This window comes from Pelophylax lessonae, assembly GCF_965119305.1.
Source record: "Pelophylax lessonae genome assembly, chromosome: 3".
Lineage (NCBI taxonomy): Eukaryota > Metazoa > Chordata > Amphibia > Anura > Ranidae > Pelophylax > Pelophylax lessonae.
In genome coordinates, this window is record NC_138770.1 from 532,948,706 (window position 1) to 532,976,144 (window position 27,439).

Sequence of the window (27,439 nt, forward strand, 5' to 3'; positions counted from 1 at the left end):
ACAATGCGATTAGAGGAGAAGCGTTTTAACCTCAGGCAACGTGGGGGGTTCTTTACTGTTAGGGCTACAAGATTGTGGAATTCTCTACCACAAGAGGTGGTTTCTGCGGGAAGTATGGTGGCTTTCAAAAGACTTACATCTCAAGGATCAGAACATTCAGGGGTATGTGAGATGATTACAGCCACACACACCTACACAGGTTGAACTGGATGGACTATTGTCTTTATTCAACCTCACCTACTATGTAACTATGTAATTTAGCAAAATGGTCTGAGCATGCACAGCACCTATACCATTTTCCAAATATCTGGAGAAGCTTCTTGCGCTCTAGCAAAGTCTTTGCCTTAAGTCCACAGCATTTAATAAGAGGGTGAGGTTTTTTGGGAATTGGGCACTGGCCATTAGGATCTTTATCTCTGTCACCAGAAACACTCTTATCAGTAGAAGAGGATGTGGCAGTTAGAATTTCAGTCTTTTTAATATATATTGTTCTCCTTAAGTCGCAGTTTAGCTGCTATATCATCATACATTGATGATAATGTGGCTGGCAAGGTGGGTTCAGTAAAGCTGAAGTTAGGATCCTTCCAGGTCCAGGCTTGGGAATGGAGGGAAGGATACATTATTGTCTCTTTTAGAGTGCTGTGCTGCCCATTTCTGTTGCAGGCTGTATGGCAGTTTTGACATTTACGACATGAGCAGTGTCTAAATAGCTTAGTCCTGGCAGATGAGCATCTGTCTGACAACTCTAGCTTCATTAGGAGATCGCTCAGTTCTTGGAGCTTGTGATGATCCTTGTTTTTTTGGAAAGGTTTGAAGTCTCCTAAATAAAGCACATTCTATGGCTTCAGAGCTACTATAAGTTGCTCAAGCCTTGCCCAGGCAGCAGCAAGACCTGCAGCTTGGTAATACACATGTACTGCTTTTAGTCTTATAACAAGAGCTACAGATTCTGGCCTTGGCCACTTTACAAGCAAGTCAAGTTCCTCCTTGGTAGTAAGGTTGAGATCAACAACTGCAGCTTTGAAGGTTGATCTCCAGGCCCTGTAGTTCTCTTGATAGTCATTGAAGCTTGAGAGATTGATCTTTCTTAGCTCACAATGTATCATATACCTGGCAAAGTCATAAAGATTTGATTTTTCACTCTTTGGTGCCGAAGTGACTTGTAGCATTGAAAGTTCTCTAATGTATAAAAGGGAGGTATACAAGGAAAAAATAATGTTGCAAGAGCATTAAGCTGTGGTTTGGTCTCTAAGGCTTCTACAGGCTGTAGTTTGATCTGTGACCTGTCACTGGAAGTCATCTTGTTAATGGTAGGAGGCGATGTCTTTTACTGTATAGACACATCTGTGTGGCAGATTTGAAGTGGCGCAGGCATTTGCACCTTGGAGATCTAGTTAGTAAGAGGTGCAAGATACATCTCTGTATCACTTCAAATATTGTGCTTTAGGACACATTCACTGGTGCATTTAGCTGGATCTTCTAGATCTGCTGGGATGAGACTATCTGAAATGTTACTTTCTCCCATTACTTGTTCAAGGACTTTAAATGTTGCCAGGGCAGCTGTTTCTTCCTTTTCCATTTGAAGATCTTTATTTGAACTTCCATTTCTGCTTCCTTTCTATCAAAGGAGTTTCCCACTTTAGCTGCTTTTGCATTTGCATGAGAATGTGTAAACGTATCACTTAATGTTAATCTCCTGGAGTGAGAGGATCTATTAGATCATTCTGTGAGCTAACTTTTCCTGCTAAACAGTCCTCTATATTATTGTGCCTTAAAGCAGAACGTCACCCAAAAGGGGAAGTTCCCCTTGTTTGCATCCCACCCCTCTCCACTGCCACATTTGGCACTTTTTGGGGGGGAGTGGGTACCTGGTTTTGACAGGTACCCGCTTTCACTTCCAGTCAGATGTGCTGTGGCGATCTGACCCCTCTCCTTCCCCTACAGTCATCTGGGGCACATCACAGGTCCCAGAAGACTACGGGACCATTTACAAGGCACAGCGTGGCTTGCACATGCGCAGTAGGAAACCGGCTGTGAAGCTGCAAGGCTTCACTGCCTGTTTCACTTACTTGAGATGCCGACACCTGCACCCAAAGCCACTTGAAGAATCAGCTCGGGTTAGGACATCGCTGGATCTCTGGACGGGTAAGTGTCCTTATATTAAAGGTCAGTAGCTACAGTATTTGTAGCTGTTGACTTCTAATTTATGGGGGGGAGCCTAGAGCTCCTCTTGAAGAAGGCTGTATATTGTGCCCATGAACACTATGTAAACAAGGCAGACCGTCATTCTGTCAGACAGGGAGAGATCTTGTGTTCTACTAATAGATCACAGATCTCTCTCTTGCAGTCAGTCCATCCCACACACAGTGAAAAAAACTCTCCCTAGGAGCACACTTAACCCTTTGATCATCGCCCCTGATGTTAACCCCTTCCATTTCAGTGTCATTTATACAGTGACAGTGCATTTTTTTTTAGCACTGATCACTGTATTAGTGTCACTGGTCCCCAAAAAAGGGGATTTGTCCGCCGCAATGTCGCAGTCCCGCTAAAAATCCCTGAATTCCGCCAATACTAATAAATACAATAAAAAAAATAAAAAGACCATAAATCTGTACCATAGTTTGTAGAAGCTATAACTTTTGCGCATGCAATCAATATATGCCTTTTGGGATTTTTTTTACCAAAAATATGTAGCAAAATACAAATCGGCCTACACTGCTGAAGAAAAATGGATTTTTGTAAGATCTTACCGTAAAATCCTTTTCTCTTAGCTCATTGACAGACGTAGTCCTCTTTGATTAATATCAAATTGGGTTATGCTGCCCTCTACAGGAGTAGGACTAGGCAGAAAGAAAACGTTCTGGCTCCACCTTAGGGGCAGTCCCAGAGGGTATATCCTCTTCCTGTCTGCTACAGGAAATCAGTTCTGTCACAAAGCAGTGTCAGAGAATTTAACCCAACCCAACTCAATGATAGAGGGGCGGGTACTATGTCTGTCAATGAGCTAAGAGAAAAGGATTTTGCGGTAAGATCTTACAAAAATCAATTTTTCTCTGTCGCTCATTGACAGACGTAGTCCTCTTTGATTAATATCAAATTGGGACGTCCCAAAGCAGTGCCACAAATGAGGGGTGGGAACAGAAATCAAAATCCAGAAGGCCCAACCGGAGCCAACCAGAAGCATCAAGGGACTTATCGAGCAAACAGATGAGACCTACCCAACAAACCCTCGAGGTAGACCAACAGTCTCCTCAAACAGCGGCCTGCAGGAACCTTGCGGCCAAAAGAGGCATCTGACAATGCCATCATATCAACCTTATACAATCTTGTAAAGGTATGAACCGACGACCAAGTAGTCGCCATAAAAACCTGAACCACTGACGCCTGATGGCGGAAGGCCCAGAAAGCACTAAGCGCCCGAGTAGAGTGCGCCTTAACAGGGAACGGGGGATCCCGACCCTTAAATAGAATAAGCCTATACCACCGTCTGTCTGATCCATCTAGAGATGGTCGCGGCAGAAACAGGCAACCCCTTCTTAGGGCCATCCGTGATCACAAACAGTGAATTCGTATTATGAAATGAATCCGTAGTATTCAAGTATACCCTGATCGCCCGAACTACATCCAAGGAATGCAACGCGAATTCTCGAGGATGACTGGGCTTAGGACACAGGGAAGACAATACCATGTCTTCATTCAAATGAAACTTTGAAACCACCTTAGGAAGGAAGGATGGATTCGGACGAAGAACAACCTTATCCCTATGAACCACCAGATATGGGGAACAACAGGATAATGAAGCCAGTTCTGACACCCTGCGTGCAGAAGTGATAGCCACCAAGAACTGGAAGATAAGAACAGCGCCACTCTAAGTGCAGTAAAACCAATACTTTATTTGACATATAATAATGCTGGGTACTCACAAGATAAAACGTTTAAAAAGCATGGTAAACGTATGTGGAAAAATCCATTAATCCAGTGCCTGGGCAAGGAGCATGCGCTCCTTCCTCAGCCTCCGACAACGCGTCGCCTACGTCATCACGCCCACGCTCTACGCCCAACCCGGAAGTCCGCCGCCGGAGGCGTTGCAGGTGTCCTCGGGGTCCGGATACTGCTCACTCCCGCAGTCGGACGGATCTATGTGGAGCACATCAGCCCCTCCTTGCCCAGGCACTGGATTAATGGATTTTTCCACATACGTTTACCATGCTTTTTAAACGTTTTATCTTGTGAGTACCCAGCATTATTATATGTCAAATAAAGTATTGGTTTTACTGCACTTAGAGTGGCGCTGTTCTTATCTTCCAGTATATTGCAAGTTCCTTCTCGTCTTGAGAATCAGCAGCCTTCTGGAGTGCACAGACCGGTGCTTTTTATGGACTTTTTGGACTTTGCCACACAACATCCAGGTCCGTGCATCTTCCCATTAATATTTTCCCAGGTGGTTATTGAGGTTCATTTTTGAGTCCTGTTGCGCCAGTTTTTTTATGTTTATAGCCACCAAGAAGGCCACCTTCTGGGATAAAGTAAGCAAGGGAATCTCCCTGATATTTTCAAAGGGAGGTTTCTGAAGAACCGACAGCACCAATTTAAGATCCCAGGGTGGTAAAGGTGCGCGCACTGGCGGAGCCAGGTGTCGCACCCCCTGGATGAAATTCCGCACCAAGGAATGAGTAGCCAAAAGCTTCTGAAAGAAGATTGCTAATGCTGAAACCTGACCCTTGATAGCACTCAAGGCCAGCTTCTGCTCAACCCCCTGTTGCAGAAAGGCCAATATTCGGCCCACCGAATAACAACGTGGAGGGAACCCAAGGGATTCACACCACGCAATCTAAGACTTCCATGTGCGATGATAAATCTTTCTGGAAGTCGCTTTTCTTGCTTTAACTAGAGTAGGAATAACTGAAGCTGACAATCCCTTGTCCTTCAGCACCTGGGTCTCAATAGCCAGGCCGTTAAAGCCAGCGATCGTAAAGCAGGATGGAAGATCGATCCCTGTGACAGCAGATCCTCCCTGAGAGGAAGTCGCCAAGGAACGTCTGCGACCAGCCTGACCAGGTCGGCGTACCAGGCCCGACTAGGCCAGTCCTGAGCTACCAGGATAACTGGGATTCCCTCCACCTCTATCCTGCGAAGAAGCTTCGTCAGCAACTTGAGAGGAGGGAAGGCATACAGTAGCTGATACTGCCCCCACAGGGCGATCAGCGTGTTTGCGGCGTCTGCTAGAGGATCGCGGGAGCGAGCCACAAACCTCCGCACTTTCCTGTTGAGCCGAGATGCCAACAGATCCCATTCGGGGTGCCCCAACGGAGGCACAGTTGGTGGAATACCTCTGGATGAAGAGATCATTCCCCTTGATCCAGACTCTGACGGCTGAGATAATCTGCCTGCCAATTCACCCCCGGAATGAATACCGCAGAGAGAGCTGGAACAATCGTTCCACTCAACGAAGAATGCTGGCCACTTCTATGGCCGCCAGGACACTCCTGGTGCCCCCTTGATGATTGACATAAGCCACTGCTGTGGCATTGTCCGACTGGATCCGAACCGGGCTGACCTGGAGCTGCTCGGTCCAGTGAATCAGACAAATTCTGATCGCTCTCAGTTCCAATCCATTTATCGGTAACCTGGACTCTTCCAGGGACCAAAGCCCCTGAGCGGATAATTTGCCGAGAATTCCTCCCCACCCGGATAGACTGGCATCCGTGGTGACAATCGTCCAAAGCATCGGAGACCGAAGCCACCAGACCAGAGACTTCCTGGTCCATTCCCTCAGTCGGATCCGATTGTCCGTGAAATCTGGATTCCGATTCTATTTGAGAAGAATTTATTTTTGAAGGATTCGGTTATGGGACTGGGCAAATGATACTGCTTCGAAGGAAGCCACCATCAAACCCAGGACTCTCATGAAAGTCCGAAGGGAAGGCCAGTTGCAGATAGTAACAACTAAATCGTTGATTGAATTTTCGGGAGTTTCTCCGCAGGGAGAAACACTTTTGCCCTGGATGTGTCTAAAAATTAGACCCAGATATTCCAGCCTCCTGGTGGGAACCAGAAAAAACTTCTGTAAGTTCACCAGCCACCCGAACTCTTGCAAAGAGGTTATGGTGATCTCTAAGTTAGCAACAGAGTCTGCGGAGACTCTGCACGGAGCAGAAGATCGTCTAGGTAACCTAGAATCGATATGTCTCGTTTCCGCAACAGCGCCAACACTGGGGCCAACACCTTTGTGAAGACCCGAGGAGCCGAGGCGAGACCAAGGGGTAACGCCACAAACTGATAATGGTTCTCTTTACGGAAAAACGCAGGAAACGCTGATGTCCTGCGTAAATAGGAATGTGAAGATAGGCATCCTAGATGTCTATGGACGCCAGAAAATCCCCCTGCTGCAGGGAGGCCACTACTGTGCGAATGGACTCCATTTAGAATTTTTGTACCTTGAAAAAAAGATTGAGTGCTCTTAAGTCCAGAATTGGACGCACCTTGCCCTCTTTTCTGGTATAGTGAAAAGGTTCGAATAAAACCCTTGAAAACGATCTGTCCAAGGAACATGGACCACCACTCCTTGTTGCATTAAATCCGTGACCGCCCCCCGCAAAGCTTCTAGGCTATCTGGGGATAGTCGGATCTTGGAGGGGAAGAATCGCACCGGTGGGAAAGATTGAAACTCGATCTTGTAACCTGACCTCCTGACTTCGCGAACCCAATTGTCCGGGATTCTGGAAAGCCATGGATCCGGAAACCGGCGAAGACATCCCCCCACCCCAAGTATGGGTGGGGGCGCACTTTCAGGCTTTAATAGTCTTATCTTCAGGTTTGGAAGAGCCGAACTCGTTTGCCCGACCAGCGCCCCCAGAAACCTCCTGAAGGAGTTTTGGAGGGCTTAGCTTTATCGCCCGTCCCAGTGGAGCGAAAAAATTTCTTATGAGCGAAAAAGGAAGGCCCCCGTCTTTGACGAGGTCCCTTACCCTTAGAGCTCTGTGGCAAAAAAGTGCTCTTGCTTCCAGTGAGATCCTTGATAATCTCATCTAAGGTGGCCCCAAATAGGCGATCCCCCTGAAAAGGGAGATTAGCCACAGCTTTTTTTGGAACCTTGGTCCGCCGACCAACACCTTAGCCACAGTACACGCCTGAGGACGACTGCTGAAATTGATGCCCGCCCCAACAATGGAGTGACGTCTAGAGCAGCGTCACAGACAAACTGTAGCCCTTGTATCATCTGCTCCAGCAGGTCTGATACTGCCGGGGGGATGCTTCTCCCCTCTAAGTCCCGGCGTAACAACTTGGTCTATTCTGTCAAATGTTTGTGAAACCAAACCAATTGCAATCACTGGTCTAAACAGCTGACCCAATCAAGGAAAAGATGGCGCGAGACACAGCTTCCACCTTACGATCCACCGGATCCCTAAAGGACGGAGCGTCCTCCAATGGGATAACCGTAGCTTTATTTAATCTGGAAATTGGTAAATCCACCACAGGTGGCACTTTCCATTTCTTGAGGAGGAATTCCTCAAACGGATAACGCCTAATAATGCGTTTGGAAAAAACCAGGGGTTCGTTTTGGATGACCCCGTTCTTCTTTAATGCTATTACCAATACATTTGGGCAAAAGAAAACACTTTCGCCATTTTGGTCCGTTTATTAGTACCAAAAGGGATCTCAGTCTCACAATTAGTGCGTTCACCAACGCTTCTTCTTGGGCTATGGCGGATGCCAAAACGCCCTCCTCACTGTCTGAGGAGACAGTACCTGAGACACCAGCCCCAGATGAGGGACCTGCACTTGCAGTGACAGGTTCAGACTCTGAATCTGAAGTTTCAGATGAATTTAGGGGTAACGGGGGTCGCTTCCTTGCGCCCCATCCCTGACAGGCCACTTCCACCCGGGATATAAAAGACTCCACAACCGCTGATCATGCATCAATAGTAAGTGGGGAACTGGAGGGTCCTGCAGCCACTCGAGGGGATCAAGTGGGGATAGATGTGTGACAGGGTCCATGCTAATCCAGGACATTTTGCCAGTAAAAAATTTGAAAATAAAAATATACATATTTTTTTTCTCTTTTTTTTTTTTTTTTATCTGTAATCCCCCAGCGCAACAGCGCCCCTCAGCGTACCTGCTCTGGACCCCCACAGCGAGAGAGAGAGACCCCAAGGGCTCACCACCCGATGCAGAGAAGCTTCAAACTGCTCCCAGCGTTATCCTATTCAGACTAGGAAGTCCTGTGATAGCTTTCCCGGGTAAAGGAAGTGGCTCCGCCCCCTTTTACACACCTTCCGGCGTTCTCAGCTACTCCTCGAGGTAGCTTAGGCACACCAAACATGGCCGCCCCATGCAGGCGACACCAGGCTACGGCAAAATGGCAGCCTGCGTGACCTGCGGGCGGCCTGTGTAGGCAATGCAGTCTGTAGTCCTGCAGGATCCATGCGGTCTACAACAAAATGGCGGCGGCTGCCGATCCTGTGTGGCTCCTACCGGAGGATTGCAGATGGTTTATAGAAGGCTGGCGGCGGCCTGCAAGTGCGGCCTGCGGGAGGATGGCGCCTGCATCACTGCATAGGGTAGGTGCTTGCTAGTATTTTTCAAAATAGTCAGCTCCCAAACCAAGCCTCATGGAGCGTCAACTCCCAAACCAAGCCTCATGGAGCGTCAGCTCCCAAACCAAGGCTGCTAAAGTGTCAGCTCCCAAACCCAGCCTGCTGGAGTGTCAGCTCCCAAACCAAATCACAATATCACAGGGAGATATGTGAACATGTCATAGGCTAGAGGGGGAACCTTAATTTCAGAAAAGGATCCGACCATACACAGAGGGGCCCGATCCCAAAAACCCCACAGGGGGAAAGGGGGAACATCTACTTACCATACCGGAACTGACGGGCACCCTCTCTTCACAGTACCCTCTCCACCGGGGTGGGGGGCTGTCGACCAATACAGACGCCGTGACTCTGCTGGTTCTTGGCGTCCAAGCGAGACGTTTAACTCGCAGGGTCAGTCCCCGTCCAGTGGCACTATGTCGTGGCCGACCCAGCGCGGAGCTATGGTCTGCACGCGCTCGTAGGCTGAACCGGGGTGACCACTGGATCTCAACATTCAGCCCGTCGCCCGGCTCCAGCATACTTACTTGAATGTGTCGCAGCCGACCCAGCACGGAGCTATGGCCTGCGCGCGCTCGTAGGCCGGCTGGGGTGACCACTGGATCTCAACATCCAGCCCGTCGCCCAAATCCGGCATAATTTGCTTGAAGATCTCACAGGAACAACTGGAGACAAAAGCTGCCTAAAAAAAGAAAAAATTTTCTAAAAAATCTTGCCAGGACCAAAGATCCCAGCAAGGAACTTAGGTCCTTACTCCTGACTAGACAGAAAAAAACTGATTTCCTGTAGCAGACAGGAAGAGGATATACCCTCTGGGACTGCCCCTAAGGTGGAGCCAGAACATTTTCTTTCTGCCTAGTCCTACTCCTGTAGAGGGCAGCATAACCCAATTTGATATTAATCAAAGAGGACTACGTCTGTCAATGAGCGACAGAGAAATTTGATTTTTTACATTTTTTTTATTGGATGTGTTTTATAGCAGAAAGTAAAAAATATAGTTTTTTTTTTTTTTTTTTTTTAAATTGTCGGTCTTTTTTTTGTTTATAGCACAAAAAATAAAAATGAGGTGATCAATTACCACCAAAAGAAAGCTCTATTTCTGGGTAAAAAATTACATTCATTTTTGTTGGGTACAGCTTAGCACGTTAGTTAAAGTAACGCAGTGGCATATCACAAAAAATGGCCTGGTCATTAAGGGAGTAAAACCTTTTGGGGCTGAAGTGGTTAAATAGGTTTAGTAAATGTTTAATTACTATATGGAGTTTTTTTTACTTCCACCTGTCTGCTATAAAAGCATAGCTCAAGGAGCTTTCATATTAACTACTTCTTTTTGTTAACTCGTGTAATGGAAAATTAAAATACATTTAACTTTTTGACAATACCTGTTACTGTCTGCTGGGCACTTAACTTTCCAGTCACTTAGATGAGTATCATATTCCACAGAAATAATTCTTATAGCTGGGCAATCTGCTGCAAGCCAATCCTAATAAACAAAAACATGCTTTCAGACAGACATTTATCCAATAAAGTAAAGCAAAAGAACAGACTCATGCAATAGTGCAATGGATTTAAAGTGGCCAAGCCAAAACATTTTTTTTTTTTTAAACATGCCAACATTTCAAAATATTACGATGAGCCTCACTGTAAAAAAAATAAAAAATCGCAGTGCTGGGCGATTAATCCTCTAAAAGTGACACTGTACAATGTATCCTACATATGTCTAGATTTCCCTAGCCTTCAAATACACTGTAGTTGCTGTAGGTAAGCATCCAACCCAGCACATATTTTGCAGCCTTTTCCCAGACCTTAACACCTCTCCTGGCAAAAGAAAGCAGGCAGGAGTGCTGGGAGAAGCCATAGAAAACAATAGGTACCACAGCACCCCACCTCCCAAACAAACCTAAAAAGAAAAATCTGTCAAAAAATTGGATGATTTTAACTAAGCATTAGATGAAAAAATACTCAATATTACCAAAAGTATTGGGATGCCTGCCTTTACACTCACATGAAATTTAATGGTATCCCAGTCTTAGTCCGTAGGGTTGAATATTGAGTTGGCCAACCCTTTGTAGCTATAACAGCTTCAACTCTTCTGGGAAGGCTGTCCACAAGGTTTAGGAGTGTGCTTATGGGAATGTTTGACCATTTATCCAGAAGCGCATTTGTGAGGTCAGGCACTGATGTTGGGGAGAAGGCCTGGTTCACAGTCTGCGCTCTAATTCATCCCAAAAGTTTTCTATCCGGTTGAGGTCAGGAGTCTGTGCAGGCCAGTCAAGTTCCTCCACCCCAAACTTACTCATCCATGTCTTTTTGGACCTTGCTTTGTGCACTGGTCCAAATCATTTGGTGGAGGGGGGATTATGGTGCAGGGTTGTTTTTCAGGGGTTGGGCTTGGCTCCTTAGCTCCAGTGAAGGGAACTCTTAAGGCTTTATCATACCAAGCGATTTTGGACAATTTCATGCACCCAACTTTGTGGGAACAGTTTGGGGATGGCCCCTTCTTGTTCCAACATGACTGCGCACCAGTGCACAAAGCAAGGTCCATAAAGACATGGATGAGCAAGTATGGGGTGGGGGAACTTGACTAGCCTGCACCTTAACCCAATAGAACACCTTTGGGATGAATTAAGGCAGAGACTGAGAGCTAGGACTTCTTGTCCTACATCAGTGCTTGGCCTAACAAATGCACTTCTGGAAGAATGGTCAAACATTCCCATAGACACACTCCTAAACCTTGTAAACAGCCTTCACAGAGGAGTTGAAGCTGTTAAAGCTGGAACGGTTGGGCCAACTCAATATTGAACCCTATGGACTAAGACTGGGATGCCATTAAAGTTCATGTGCGTGTAAAGGCAGGCATCCCAATGCTTTTTGTAATATAGTGTATATAATCAGAGATTACCTTCATTAAAAATTGAAAGTAGTTGCAGTTGGGAAGTCAAATAAAAAGATATCTCCCGCTGGAGAAAAATCTGCCTAAAATGAAAGGGATTACAGTTTGCTGCCAGTGTAGAAGCTAAACACAACCCTGTGACCTTTCTCCCCTACTTTAAACTCCAACATATCCTTTTCTCTAGTTGACTGTGTTTGACATAGACTTCTAGAAGGCACATCAATAGAGCACGCTTTTGGACAGCCATTTTATCACAACAAATTTCTCTTACATCCTCCGACAGTCGCCGCCATCTTCATATTCGTCACAATGGGGTATTAGACTTTGCTCCGTAGGAGTAGCTAGGCAACAGAATATGTCAATATTAAAGCTTTTAACATATCCCCACCCCAGGGGGTGGTCCCCTCAGTCTATACCCTCCTGCTTCCTGTTTCCTGCTTCAGTTTCAATGTCTAGCTTGTCAGGAGTAGCTGGATCTCTCTATGCTGGGGCATTTTGTCTCAGCCTTTATCTTCTTTTTTGATTTTTGTTTGAGTTTTTTCTCTCTCTTTACTTAGCTGTTCTTTTTGTCAGCATTAGTTAGTTCTTCTGATGAAGAGGATTCGTGCGGGCTGGGTCTCGGGCTGATCCCCCTGGTCGCAGGTTGTGGGTCAGTGGCTTCCCAGCCTGCCATCGAGCGTTCAGCCAGGTAACGCTCCTGGCACAGTGAACGACCCATCCCTGTTCGGTGCAGGGATGATTGGTGAGGTGGCTACCTCACTGGACGCTGTGCGGTTTCTTAACCCCGATTTTTTGCGTCCTGGATGCGACTCTCCCTGCCTCATGCGCAGCGGCTTGTTCACCTGTGCGGGTTCCCCACGCCATTAGGAGGTAAGTGTATCTATGTGGGGACCTGTCTGTTGGGGGGGTGTCAGTCTGGGACTGTGTTACCCTGCCTGTGTTTCACACTATTGAAATCCCTGTCTCTCTGGCTGCATGCTGTGGGCTGCAAGGAGGGGGGCTGTGCTGCACTGTCTGTGTCAGTTTGTGTATGTGTGAACGGCTGTGTGCTGTGGGGCATGATTCTTATCATGTTTGGGGCACTTTCAGCGACCGCTGCGGCGGTCCGCCATGTTTTTACATGCTATGCTGTGTTTAGTCCACCTCGCTGAGGTGGAGGAGCGGCGGTTTCGGCACCAAACGGCGCCATTTTGGCAGCGCTCGCTCCGGCCGCATGGTATCACTGCGGGCAGCCATTTTCTTGTAGCCTTCCATAGGCTTTCATGGAGCGCCCTGTGTTGCATCGCTTCCTCTCCCTGGGTGCACCGATCGAGGCGGCAGCAGCAGCGATGGTCTCTACAGGTTTTTACCTCCCTATCCCTTTATCCTTGCCTGTGTTGAGCCTTTTTCTCCCGGTGGGGGTAAAAATTGTGCCGGTGTGTGTGTGTGGTGGGCAGCGCTCGCCGCGCTTGTTTAATGGGCAGTTAACCCTTTACTTTCCGGCTTATCATTGGGGCAATGGATTCTCAGGGAAACGGATTTCCTACCACTTGGTGGGTGACCAAGGGCTGTTTTCCCCCCCAAGGAGGGATTTGGCTGCGGTTGTGTCTAATGCTTGTGGCTGCTCAATCCACACAACGAACCAGAGTTTTCAATCTCCTCTGATCAGAGGGTGCTGGTGATGGGGCTGCTATAGCTGGGGTCTCCTTATCGGGGTCCCGTTCCTCCCTGGGTCTTGTGGGGTCCGGGGTGGAGTCTGAGGTAGAGGGGGTGGATAATTCTCCCCCTGGCTCGCCTGAAGAGCTTGCACTCATGGATGAATTGGTTGCTTCTATCAAGCAAACACTGCGTTTACGGGTTGAACCATGTCCTCCTGCTGCCCTGGCAGCTTATGGGACGCAGAAAGACGCAAGACATCGCAGGTCTTTCCCTGCACTGATGATTTTCAGCGCACTGTTAAGAAACTATGGTGCAATATACGCAAGCCTTTTGCTGTACCAAGTAGGTTCAAGCTGCGTTGTCCTGTCACGCCCGCTACTGATGAGCGGTGGTATGTGCCACCTCAGGTGGATCACGCGGTGGCGGTTTTGTATAGGTCCACTGCGATTCCTGCAGAGGATACCCCGGTGTTCCTGGATGCTACGGGCAGGAGGCTGGAGTCTCTTGCCCGTCATTCTTACTCTATTACGGGTTCTATGCTAAAGGCTCTATTTGCTTCGCTTATGGCAGCCCAGGCTGTCGCGAATTGGACGCAGGTACTCAGGCGCGTCCTGGTGGCTGATTCAGCCTCACCGGCGACATTGGATTTGGTGGATCAAATCTATCAGGGTGTCATGTATTTGTGTGATGCGGACCTGTATATAGTACCGTTGGCTGCACGTGTACACAGTGTGGTGGTATTGTCTCGTTGCCTGGTTTGGTTGAAGTGTTGGTCTGTGGACCAATCTTCGCGCAAGACCTTAGCCAATCTGCCCTATGATGGCTCTCGCCTTTTTGGCGAATCCTTGGATGCACTGCTAAAGGGGGTCACGGGTGGTGAGAGCACGCTCCTGCCCCAATCCCACCAGGCTAAGGCTGCTCATGGTATGAAGCATGCTTTTTTTCGGCCCTCTCAGGGGTCATTTCGTGCCTTTCGGTCGCCCTATAGGGGCAAACCATTCATAGGCCAAGGCTCCCAAAAGAAGCCGTGGTCAGGTAAGCATAAGTCCGGCCAGTCCGGATCCGCTGCCCATAACAATGCGGCCTGAAGGGGCGCCCTCACCCAGTTCTGGGGTGGGGGGACGCTTGCTCGGTTTTTCTTCAACCCTGGTTGGCCCGTGTTCGGGACAGGTGGGTTCAGGAAATCGTTCGTTCTGGTTACAAGATCGAGTTTTCTCTCCCGGCCGGAGAGCAGATTTTTTCCCTCAGGTGGTTCCGGTGCCTCATCGGGACAGATTTCGGGGGTTCTCTTCCAATCTGTTCACTGTGCCCAAGGAGAAGGGCAGGGTACGTCCAATTCTGGACTTACAGGCTCTGAACCGCTTGTGCGGGTTCGCAAGTTCCGCATGGAATCCCTGCGGTCGGTGGTGGCTGCCCTGGTTCTGGGGGAATTCATGGCTTCCATCGACTTGAAGGATGCGTGCCTTCACATCCCGTTTTTCGAGGGTCACCAGAGGTGACTTTGATTTGCCATTGCGGAGGGTCATTGCCAATTCGTGGCGTTACCTTTTGGTCTCGCTTCGGCTCCACGGGTTTTTTCGCCAAGGTGCTTGCACCGGTTTCTGGCTTTGTTGAGAGCCCAGGGCATCTCTGTCCTGGGGTATCTGGAAGTTATTCTGGTTCGGTCTGCGACCAGCCAGGGTCTGGAGGAGGACCTGTCCTTCACGATGCTGACTCTCAGAAGTTTGATTGGGCGATTGATTTTCCATAGTCGACGCTGTGTCCGTCGATTCGTCTTCCTTACCTGGGAATGATTCTGGACTCGGTCCAGGCGAAGGTCTTCCTACCGGACGACAAACTCAGGATTCTTCAGGAGAAGTCAGGTCCCTCAGGGACGTTCCGTGCTCGTCACTCCGGACGCACATGAGATGTCTGGGATTGATGGTCTCGGCTTTCGAGGCGATTCCCTTCGCCCAGTTTCACACGCGGGGTCTCCAAGCGGAGATCCTGTCCAGGTGGGATGGGCGACCGCAATCTCTGGGCCCGGGTGGCTCGGGAAGTGGCCTACATTCTGTCTTGGGCCGAGACGCATGTCCCGGCGATATCGGCGGTTCACATTCCGGGGGTGGAGAACTGGCGGGCAGATTATCTGATGTCGCCAGTCCCTGGACCAGGGGGAATGGCCCCTCCGTCCGGGTGTTCTCCAGATGTTGTGCGCGACGTGGGGTCTTCCGGAGGTGGACCTGTTCGCGTCTCGTCTGAACAGCAAGGTGAACAGGTTCGTGGCAAGGCCACGCGATCCTCGGGCAGACGCGTCAGACGCGTTGGTAGCTCCGTGGCATCAGTACCGACTGATGTATGCGTTTTCACCGTTTCAATTGCTGCCCAGGTTCCTTCGCAGGTTGGTCTCGGAACCAAACCACGGTAATTCTTGTGACACCGGACTGGCCTCGCCGGTCCTGGTACGCAGACCTCGTGCATTTGGCGGTCGACGCCCCGTGGCTTCTGCCTCTTCGGGAAGATCTCCGGTCTCAAGGGCTGATATTTCATCCTGCCTTGCAGTCGCTGGTTTTGCCGGCCTGGCTGTTGAAACCGAGGGCCTGAGGGATAGGGGTCTCTCCCCTGAGGTCATTCACACTTTGATCGACGAGAGCAATTTTTCCTCGGGGTAGGTCTTTTACCTTATTTCGGAGGCCTATTTTGCCTGGTGTGAGTTCAGGGGGTCTTCACCTCGCCCGTGGTCGGTGTCTGGGGTGTTGTCCTTCCTTCGAAAGGGTGTTGACAGCGTTTGGCGCTGGCTACGATCAAGGGTCAGGTGTCTGCGATGGCCGTTCTTTTTTCAACGTCCTATGGCATCTATCTCCTTGATTGGCACTTTTGTTCGGGGGCATCTGGTCCCTCCTAGGAGGGTGCCTCTGCCTCCTTGGGACTGGAATCTTGTTCTGTCCGTGTTGCAACATGGTTCTTTTTTGAACGGATCGGGTAGATCTCGTTGTCTGTGTTGTCCTAGAAGGTCACCTTTTTTGGTGGCGATCAATTCGGCTCGCAGAGTGTCGGAGCTGGCAGCTTGTCCTGCCATTGTCCGTATCTGGTCACTCACTTGGTTAAGGTGGTCTTGCGACCTAACCCTTCTTTTTTTCCGAAGAGGGTTTCGGAATTTCACCTCAATGGGAACATTGTCTTGCCTTCGCCTTGCGCGAAGTCTAAACATTCGGAGGAGGTGGTGTTGCACTCCTTGGATGCTGTTCATGGCGATTAGGGGTTACCTAAAATCGTCTGAATCTTTTCACAAGTCGGATTCTTTGTTTGTCCTTCCGGGGGTCCTCGGAAGGGCGTAGCGGCGTCGGCTTCTGCCGTCGCCAATTGGTTCAGACAGGCCGTTGAACAGGCCTATGCTTTGCGGGGAAAAGTTTCCCCTATGCCTGTGAGGGCGCACTCTACGAGATCTCTGAGTACGTCTTGGGCCTGTCGTCATGGGGCTTCTGTGGCCCAGGTGTGTAGGGCGGCGACTTGGTCGACCGTGCACACCTTCACTCTGTTCCACAGAGTGGATGTTCAAGCATCGGCAGATGCTTCCTTTGGCCGCAAGGTTTTTAGTGCGGCGGTCCCTTAGGGTCCCTGGTTTTGGTCCTTTGGGCTGTTTGGGATTTCTTTGTATCCCTGGGTTATTTGTTTTTTTCCTGGGTTATTGCTCCCGTTGAGCAAATTTTTTCTCGTGTTGCCCAGCTGGTTTCCTTCCTTTGGTAAGGTTACTTTCTTTGATGTGGAGACTGCGTTGCCTTTAGGCGCGGCTGCGTTTCCCACCCCTCATGTTTGCACTGCTTTGGGATGTCCCCATTGTGACGAATATGAAGATGGCGGCGACTGTCGGAGGACGTAAGAGAAAACTGAATTTTTGTAAAATCTTACCTGTAAAATTCCTTTCTCTGAGTCCTCCGACAGTCGCCGCCCCCGCCCCTCTTTTGGGGTTTAGGTACTCTACTGCTATTCCACTGAAACTGAAGCAGGAAACAGGAAGCAGGAGGGTATAGACTGAGGGGACCACCCCCTGGGCTGGGGATATGTTAAAAGCTTTAATATTGACATATTCTGTTGCCTAGCTACTCCTACGGAGCAAAGTCTAATACCCCATTGTGACGAATATGAAGATGGCGGCGACTGTCGGAGGACTCAGAGAAAGGAATTTTACAGGTAAGATTTTACAAAAATTCAGTTTTTCTTTACTCTATGAATTGAAACTTGAGTGAAGCTGCTATTTATATTTAATGTGGACCTTACACCAAAATAGAATTAAACTCTATTTATTAGCCCCCCACATTTAAAATTGTTATATAAAAACCAAAAAAAACTAAAGAAAGTAGCTGTTAAAAATAAAGGCTACTTACCACAGTTTCTGGCTAAATAGAAGCATTTTTAGCAAGATTTAAATTCATAAGCTTTCACGGGAGTGTTGGCATCAAACTGAACTGGCAAGAAGCCAGGGTCTGCAATAAGTATCATTTACATCTCACAGCTAATGTTTAATTTAATTATTTAAGCTTGTAATTTTAAATGTGGAAATGGGTGGGCCAACAAATAAAGTTAGTACTATTTTTGTACAAGGTCTGCTTCTCTATAAAAAATACTGTAATAACATAAGGTTTATGTGCAGATGGAAAATTAAAATGCCACCTTTGGCCAACATTCTGTATAGTCATCTTCCTGGGAAGTGCCCCCATCCAATGGTTGATCCCGGTCTTGTTGACGCCATGTTTTGAATGCTGCTCCCAACAAACCATGGATAAACAGGACATCTGCTTTTGCTGGCTGACTAAACATAGCATTTTAAGAAAAAAAAAAATAAGAGCATGAAAACATTGTTATTTTAACATATTTCATCACATCATTTGGAACAAATTGACAATTCTAGATGTTTACATGCAAAGTTTATCAGCTACTCATCATACAGTTCAACATAGAGCCTTGGAATAAAGGGAACTGCTAGGGTTCCTAAAGACGTGATTTTGTTACAAAATCACTAAGAATATGTGTATATGTTATGGTGATAGCAGAGGGGGAACTGTTCTATAGTTTAGCAGGGAAGAACTGGCCAGGGCTGACAACACTGCTTAAGATTTCAGTGCAGTAGTATCACTGTTGTAGGCTCAAACAAGAACACATTCGATTTCTGGCAGATCAACAGGAATTCTTCTGTACTTGCAGTTTTAAATTAGAATAAACACTGGGAAATGTGCATGTAGCAGAGATGTACTGAATATGTTTTTCAGACATACACTATAGCTACAACAATACTTTGTAGAGGCCTCAGGGTATTACAATAAATGAATGTAGCTTGTCAGGAGCTATCTATATCTGGGGACAACAGTGGTACATCTTGAACCCAGGGTCCACTTCCGGGAACTGCGATGCGCCCCATCCGCTTCCGTTCTCCTCCCCCGCTCCGACCCATTGGTCGGGGTAGGGGCAGGGACTTCGGTTGCGGCCGCGACGCATCGGCGTCACATCCATCCGTGCAGGGCTCGACGTCACACGCAGCGTCGGCGTCCTCACACATTATTCCATCAGTGTTCATTTAGGGGAGACCGCCTTGGGCAACACCTGCTTGCCCGGTGGACTCCCATTCTACTGAACAGCATTGTGACGCTGAGAGCCAGTCCGTACCCAGGCTTAGCCTAGGTCCTTTTGTTTTTCATCCACTCACTTGTCTAGATTCTTCATTTCAGCACATTTTCAGTCACACTTTTTGGCACTTTTGTCTATGGGATTCTTTCTTCACAACTACTGTCACAACTACCCTTTTCACCTTTGTCTCACCTATTCTTCTACCCGGATTGGCTGATTCACAGCCATACACTTTTGCTTGTTTTTCTGGTATCTTGGTTGGGTCTCACTTTTTTACCTGGTCTGGGCTCAATCTCGTTACTAATATTAGTTCATTACCTCTGCATATATACTACTGGCTTGATATATATATATATATATATATATATATATATATATATACTGTATATATATATATATATATATATACTCTTTTGTACAGCCTTGTGCTACTACCAAGTTGAGCCCTTCAAGACCTCCTATTAAGATTAAGATTTCTACTACACTATGGACCCTACGCTCTGACCATGTGCGGGGACACCGCTCTCTCAGTTCCCACCTTGGACTTTCTTCCGGGCGATATTACAACCTCACTGACACTCAATATTCATGTGTAAGTCATACTTCTTACGCAATAAGTACAAAATATCCTTTCATATGATGTAATATCATTCATGTATATGCATTTTTTAGATATTATGATCATGCCTGCTCCTGAGGAAGTGAAAATGTATTTCACAAAACGCGTCGAATACATGAGGCAAACAATTCTCCTACAAGCTTCATCATTCATATACTTCTCTTTCATTCATCTTAACTATCATTATCTGGAACACTTCCTTTATTGTCTTTAATATACTATTTATGGTTTTATCAGATTTTAGATATACATACCTTGTATTCTATTTACGGCTGTTGTATTATACTTGTACAATGATGTTAACTGCCATTCTTATATATTAATAAACACGTGATGTTACATAGTTACATAGTTACATAGTAGGTGAGGTTGAATAAAGACAATAGTCCATCCAGTTCAACCTGTGTAGGTGTGTGTGACTGTAATCATCTAACATAGCCCTCAATCTCCTGATCCTTGAGATGTAAGTCTAAGAGTCTTTTGAAAGTCACCATACTACCCGCAGAAACCACCTCTTGTGGTAGAGAATTCCACAATCCTGTAGCCCTAACAGTAAAGAACCCCCCACGTTGCCTGAGGTTAAAACGCTTCTCCTCTAATCGCATTGTATGTCCTCGAGTCCTCATGCAATTCCTTCGAATGAACAGCTTTTCTTCTAAGCTGAGATCCCCATTAAGATATTTATAAATTGCTATCATGTCCCCTCTCAGACGTCTTTTCTCCAGGGAAAATAAATCGAGCGATTGCAGCCGCTCTTCATAGGTAAGGTCCTCCAACCCCCTAATCAGTTTAGTTGCCCTTCTCTGGACTTTCTCCAGCTCCAACACATCCCTCCTGAGGACTGGCGACCAGAACTGGACAGAATACTCCAGATGCGGTCGGACCAGAGTTTTATAAAGTGGAAGGATTATAGTCTTATCTCTGGAATACATCCCTTTCTTTATGCATGCTAATATTCTGTTGGCTTTGGAAGCTGCCGCTTGGCATTGCATGCTGTTGCCTAATCTATCATCAACTAAGAATCCCAGATCTTTCTCCATTTTTGATTCCCCCAAGGGTTCCCCTCCTAACGTGTATTGTGTTTTTATGTTTTTGGTCCCCAAGTGCAAAACCTTACACTTCTCCACATTAAACCTCATTTGCCATGTCGTTGCCCACTCCGTAATTTTGTCCAGGTCATTCTGTAGGATATCTGCTTCATGCTGTGCAGTTATTGCCCTGGCCAATTTTGTGTCATCTGCAAAAACTGATATCGAACTACTGATCCCGTCCTCAATGTTGTTTATGAATAAATTGAACAAGGTTGGTCCCAGGACTGAGCCCTGGGGCACCCCGCTTACTACCTCAGACCAGTCTGAGTATGCGCTGTTTATTACTACCCTTTGGACACGGCCTTTTAGCCAATTCCGTATCCAAGAGCAAACCCTGCTGTCGATACCTGCAGACCTTATTTTATAAATTAAGCGCTTGTGGGGAACTGTATCAAACGCCTTAGCGAAATCCAAGTACACCACATCCACTGGTCTCCCCCTATCTAGCTCACAGCTCACTTCCTCGTAGAATGCTAAGAGATTGGTTTGACAAGATCGCCCATTTGTAAACCCGTGCTGGTTACTACTGATGATGTTGTTGTCTTTAGCATACTCTACGATATAGTCCCTTATCATCCCCTCCAAAAGTTTACATATTATTGATGTCAGACTGACAGGCCTATAATTTCCCGGGATATGTCTCTGGCCCTTTTTGAATATCGGAATCACGTTAGCCTTCCTCCAATCCCCTGGTACATCTCCTGTCCTAATACTGTCAGCAAAGATCAGGAACAGTGGTCTAGATATAACCATACTGAGTTCCTTGAGCACTCTCGGATGTACGCCATCCGGGCCTGGTGATTTGTTTGTGTTAAGTTTATCCAGTCTTTCCCTGATTTCCCCCTCTGTTAGCCATAGTGGCAAGTCCTGTGTATTACTACTAACCATACAGTCATGGTCAGTGTACCCTTCCTTTTCCTGCGTAAAGACTGACGAGAAAAAAGAATTCAGCACGGTTGCTTTTTCAGTGTCCTCTGTAACCATCCTCCCATCATCGCTAATTATGTGTGCAATATGCTCTGCCCTAGTTTTTTTGCTGTTGATATATTTAAAGAATTTCTTTGGGTTTTTTTTACTATCCTCCGCTATTTGTCTCTCAAAGTTGATTTTAGCCATCTTGATTTCGTGTTTACACTTCTTATTTTCCTCCTTGTATTGCTGGAAGGCCGATACGGTGCCCTCTGATTTATATTTCTTGAAGGCCAATTTTTTTCCCCTAATAAGTTTTTTAACGCTACGGTTTAGCCAGCCAGGTTTGGCTTTGTCTCTTCTAAATTTATTCCCCATAGGAATGCACTGCAAGATGCCTTTGCTTAATATTGTTCTAAAGCATTCCCATTTTTCCTCTGTGGTCAGTGATCCCAGGGTTTGGTCCCAGTTTACCCTTTCCATCAATGAGTACAATTTTGGAAAGTCTGCCCTTCTGAAGTTTAGGGTTCTTATGTTCCCCACTTGCCTTTTTATATTGTTATTTATACTAAATGTGATCATCCTGTGATCGCTAGAGCCCAGGTTGTCCTGGACTCCTACCTCCGAGATTATGTCTGGGTCATTAGTGATCAATAGATCCAGGATAGCATTCTCTCTAGTAGGGGAATCCACCAACTGCGACATGTAGTTATCCTGTAAGGTTTCCGTGAATAGCCGGGCCTTATGCGAGTGTGCAGTCCCCTCTTCCCAGTCAATGTCGGGATAATTGAAGTCCCCCAATATGATGACTGATCCTAGTTTTGCCGCTTTACCTATTAGTGCTAAAAATTCCAGCTCTACCTCCTCCCCTTGGTTAGGTGGCCTATAGCAAACCCCCACAACTACTTTTCCCTTATCATCTTCCCTATCGAGTTCAACCCACACAGATTCTAAATCCATGCTCATCCCATCCGTAATGTCACTCCTTTCTAGCACCTTTATATTGTTCTTGACATAGAGACATACCCCTCCCCCTCTTTTACCAACCCTGTCCTTCCGGTACACCGAATACCCTTGGATATTGGCCAGCCAGTCATGTGAGGGGTCGAACCAAGTCTCCGTTATTCCCACAAGGTCTATGTCCTCCTCATGTACTAACATGTCCAACTCATCCATCTTATTAGCTAGGCTCCTGGCATTAGCATATACCCCTCTTAGTTTTACGGAAGTTAAACGTGATTGGCGGTTTTGTTTATTTCTGTTTGGTCTGCTGTTCTCCCGCACAGACCCGCCAATTGATGTTGTTGACCTACTGTCGCTATTGACCCTACAACTGCCTTCAGTCCTCTGCTCCCTCCTGACTGATTCTATTTCTGAGCCCTCCCCCCCCGTCTCCTAGTTTAAAAGCCCCTCCAACTCGGTGGCCATCTTTCTCCCCAAAAGAGCTGTACCGTCCCCATTAAGGTGCAGCCCATCAATGTTAATTGATTCTATACTTGTTTTTGTGCTTACCAGCATATGTAAATGAATTACGATTCACAACATCATGTGCAAACTGGCCACATCTCATACAAAGTCCCAAACTCTTTTTGAACACCATGTGTTCTATACTTTATGTATACATAGGGATGGAGATCCAATGGCAAGAGTCTCATTCAAAGTCCCATTTATTCCCTTTTTTTCCCCATTCCCCCCCCCCCCCTTCCTCCCCTTCCCCTTTATTTAATATTGAACCCAGGGTAGTTACACCAATCTTAGACACCATTCACACTTGTGGGATTTGTCATACAACTTTGGACATCAAGTCCTATCCCATGTTTTAAAGTCGTAGCAACTTCAAAGTAATTCATGCACTACTTTGGTCTGACTTTAATGCAACTTGAGGGCCATAGACTTAACTTTTAACCCTCAAAGGTTGCATGAAAGTTGCCCCTGAATGTTTACATGCAACAGTGGGTCCAACTTTGCAGAGAGATAACAAGTCATATTAAAGTTGCACCCATCCAAAGTTGCATTAAAATTGCACTCTAAAGTCATGCTTGAAGTGTTATAAGTTTAATTGGAGCCTTAGAGTAACAGTAAAATACTCTTCAAAATGTCCTGCTACATTGTAAATTGTGAACATATTACAAACACTATGTCTAGTAAGGAGGTTTAGGTGGTTGATAAATAATATGATAGTTCAAACGTATGTGGGCAACACAGAGTATTCATCAACTTGTTAAAAAGAAAAATATATTGATGTAATAGCCTTTCTGGACATAACAAGACTAATCTACAACATCAATCATGGTCCTAATGTTTGAGGGGTAAAGACAGCCATTCCTTACCTTGTTCTATGCTGTGGGTGTAGAACGTAAACACCATCAGCATATTTCTCAGTAACCGTTTCACGATCCAAATTAGCCAGTGCTCGAGCAGCATGTGAAGACTGGATAACATATGGAGATTTCATGGCTTCAGCCAAGAGTGATACCCAGCCTAAGGGATAAAGAAATGATCTGAACCTTTGCAAATAACTAGAAGGCATTTACTGCAGTCTGTTTTTAAGCTCATAATAGAAACAATAAAAGGACTTTAAAAAATACATTGGGGTTGATATACTAAATTTGCTCTTTGCAAGCAGAAATTTCTCTAAGCTTCGTGAATATAGTGAAAATTCCTTTAGCAAAGAATAACCAATTACATGCAGGGAAAATATTTTTTAAAAAAAACCTTCCCTATCTATTTTTACCTTTACCTCTACACCTAGCATGACTTCATACCCACACACACCTCTAATTTATCTCTCAACACAAAAATGATTGGAAGCTAAGTCTATTGTGTTAAAGTTATTTAACTAACCACACAGTGTTAAATGTTATGAATGACTGTTCTTATAACCTTTTCCTTGCTTGTGCTGCCTATAACTTTTTTCCATATGTATTGTAAAAACAGAACTGTATTCCATGAAAAGCTCCATCAATAACATTTTTGTAAAAAAAAGAAAAGGACAATTCTCTAAGAAGGATAGCAAATTGTATGAATATCCTAAAATGGTTTTCCAGGCAAAACCTTTTTTTGGACGGGTGAGGGAAGGGTTAGACCCTCTGATAGATTTTGTACTGTCCCCACTGGGGAGATTTTCTTATGTCCCCATAAGAAAAAAAAGGAAGTGAAAGGAAATATTTTTTAAAATGAGAGGAAATTACACTTCTGACATTTCTTACTAAACATTCCCATCTGAAGATTTCCCTTTAACCAGTTGGTAACCACTGATGTGGTGGGATTTTTTCCCATACTTTTTGTCCCAGTGACTGCTATTATAAGGAGGGAAAAAAATGATGCTTCAGTTCCATTGAATAAAATAATGGAAAGAAATAATCTGCACCATTAGTGTTCATAATCACTCAAGAGCAATTGGAATACACAATTTCCTCCTTGGAATTTAAATCCTTGCTAGTCAATCCTTTAATAGCCATTCTAAATGGTCCATAATTCCCAATTTTTTAATCTAAAAGATCTTATTGCTTCTGCTAATTTAGGGACTTTGATTCTTTTCCACTGTCTAGTTATCGTTAACCTCGCAGCTACCAATATATGGGCTATAATCCATCGTATCTTTATCGGATATCTATCTATCCCCAGATTTAAAAGGGCTAATGCCGGGTTTGGTTCAATAACTGTGCCTGTTATTGTTCCTATAAAATTGAAAATTGGATTCCAAAAGCTTGTTAGATTTTTACAAGCCCATAATGTGTGGTGTAAATTGCCCGTTTGTCCGCACATTCGCCAACACAGTGGCGAATGGGTCGTATAAAATTTTGAGAGTCGATAAGGAGTAAGATACCATCTATAGAGAATTTTCTGTGTTAATTCCCAATGATTAACACACCGGGATATCTTATAGGAATATTTAATGGCTTGAGACCATTGCGTATTCGTAAACGTTTTACACAGTTCTTCCTCCCATTTTAGCATAGGCCCTGTGTTCTGGGATATGGATTTAGAATTTAATGTGTTATAAAATAAAGAAATACCTTTCTTCCTTTCGGGAAAGGCGGTATAATAATCATTGCTCTGAGTGATTATAAACACTAATGGTGCAGATTATTTCTTGCTTATGTTTAGGTATATATCTTTGTATTGAAGGAATTGTAGATGGATGCTCCTTTTTTTTAACTCTTTTCTCTTCTTTTTGGTTGTGATTTTTGATTTGTATTGTAAAAAACTTAATAAAAAGATTAAAAAAAAAAAAATAAAATAATGGAAAGTGGCCTTTTGAGTGGGTGACTATGATGCTATACAGAGAATATAATCTAGTATGAATATGTTAATAAAACAAAATGAACTCACTCATTGGAAAAGCTTTTAGGAAATAAAACAACTATTGATAGTTTTTATTACCAGAGTCAACAATATCTATATGCAGATGCTCATGTAACGCCAGGTTTCCTATAATGCGCATAATGCTCCTTTGTATTTTCTGAGAATCCTTACGAAGCATATATAACCTCTGCAGCAGCTGCAGCCCGCCATTTGACACAATCTTGTCGACATGAGAGGAGATCTGTGTTGGATAGTAAGAGCAAAGAAAAATATCTTAAGCTATCTGATGATATTTTAAAATGTGTGTAAAAAATGGCCTGTATCTGTTGTAAAGCTTCTTTGAATAAAATGCACTTTGCATATTATGCTTTTCCTTAGTACCAATTCTCCTCCCTTAGACTGAATCTCTAAATGAGCATAAACTCAATTACCTGGTAAATTAGGAGCTCACAATATACAGTATCTCACAAAAGTGAATACACCCCTCACATTTTTGTAAATATTTTATTATATTTTTTCATGTGACAACACTGAATAAATGACACTTTGCTACAATGTAAAGTAGTGAGTGTACGGCTTGTATAACAGTGTAAATCTGTTGTCCCCTCAAAATAACTCAACACACAGCCATTAATGTCTAAACCACTGGCAACAAAAGTGAGTACACCCGTAAGTAAAAATGCCCAAATTGGGTCCAATTAGCTATTTTCCCTCCCAAGTGTCATATGACTCGTTAGTGTTATAAGGTCTCATGTGTGAATGGGGAGGAGGTGTGTTAAATTTGATGTTATTACTCTAACTCTTATACTGGTCACTGGAAGTTCAACATGGCACCTCATGGCAAGGAAATCTCTATTGATCTGAAAAAAAGAATTGTTGCTCTACATAATGATGGCCTAGGCTATAATAAAATTGCCAAGACCCTGAAACTGAGCTTCAGCACGGTGGCCAAGACCATACAGTGGTTTAACAGGAAGGGTTCCACTCAGAAAAGGCCTCACCATGGTCGACTAAAGAGGTTGAGTGCACATGCTCAGCATCATATCCAGAGGTTGTCTTTGGGAAATAGACGTATAAGTGCTGCCAGCATTGCTGCAGAGGTTGAAGGGCTGGGGGGTCAGCCTGTCCATGCTCAGACCATACGCCGCACACTGCATCAAATTGGTCTGCATGGCTGTCGTCCCAGAAGGAAGTCTCTTCTAAAGATGATGCCCAAGAAAGCTCACAAACAGTTTGCTGAAGACAAGCAAACTAAGGATATGGATTACTGGAACCATGTCCTGTGGTCTGATGAGACCAAGATAAACTTATTTGGTTCAGATGGTGTCTAGCATGTGTGGCGGGAACCAGGTGAAGAGTACAAAGACAAGTGTGTCTTGCCTACAGCCAAGCATGGTGGTGAGAGTGCCATGGTCTGGGGCTTTATGAGTGCTGCCGGCACTGGGGAGCTACAGTTCATTGAAGGTACCATGAATGCCAACATGTACTGTGACATACTGAAGCAGAGCATGATCCCTTGCCTTCTGAGACTGGGCTGCAGGGCAGTATTTCAACATGATAACGACCCCAAGCACACCTCCAAGACGACAACTGCCTTGCTAAAGAAGCTGAGGGTAAAGGTGATGGACTGGCCAAGCATGTGTCCAGACCTAAACACTATTGAGCATCTGTGTTGTCACATGAAAAGCTATAATAAAATATTTACAAAAATGTGAGCGGTGTATTCACTTTTGTGAGATACTGTAGGCATCAAAAAAATTAAAAATATTAAAAAAATCTTTTGTAC

At 45.5% G+C, this 27,439-nt stretch overlaps 1 protein-coding gene across 1 annotated transcript in view; it reads right to left on the reverse strand.

The window, feature by feature from the left end:
• LOC309549492 (general transcription factor IIH subunit 5) overlaps positions 1–27,439 on the reverse strand; it is a 137,927-nt gene that overhangs the window by 29,079 nt on the left and 81,409 nt on the right. The window contains exons 10-13 of the mRNA XM_082249821.1: positions 25,732–25,894; positions 23,676–23,826; positions 17,776–17,914; positions 9,977–10,077 (exon numbers count right to left, since the gene is read on the reverse strand). Coding sequence (XP_082105947.1) covers positions 9,977–10,077; positions 17,776–17,914; positions 23,676–23,826; positions 25,732–25,894 — 554 coding nt within the window. The remainder of the gene's footprint in view (positions 1–9,976; positions 10,078–17,775; positions 17,915–23,675; positions 23,827–25,731; positions 25,895–27,439) is intronic.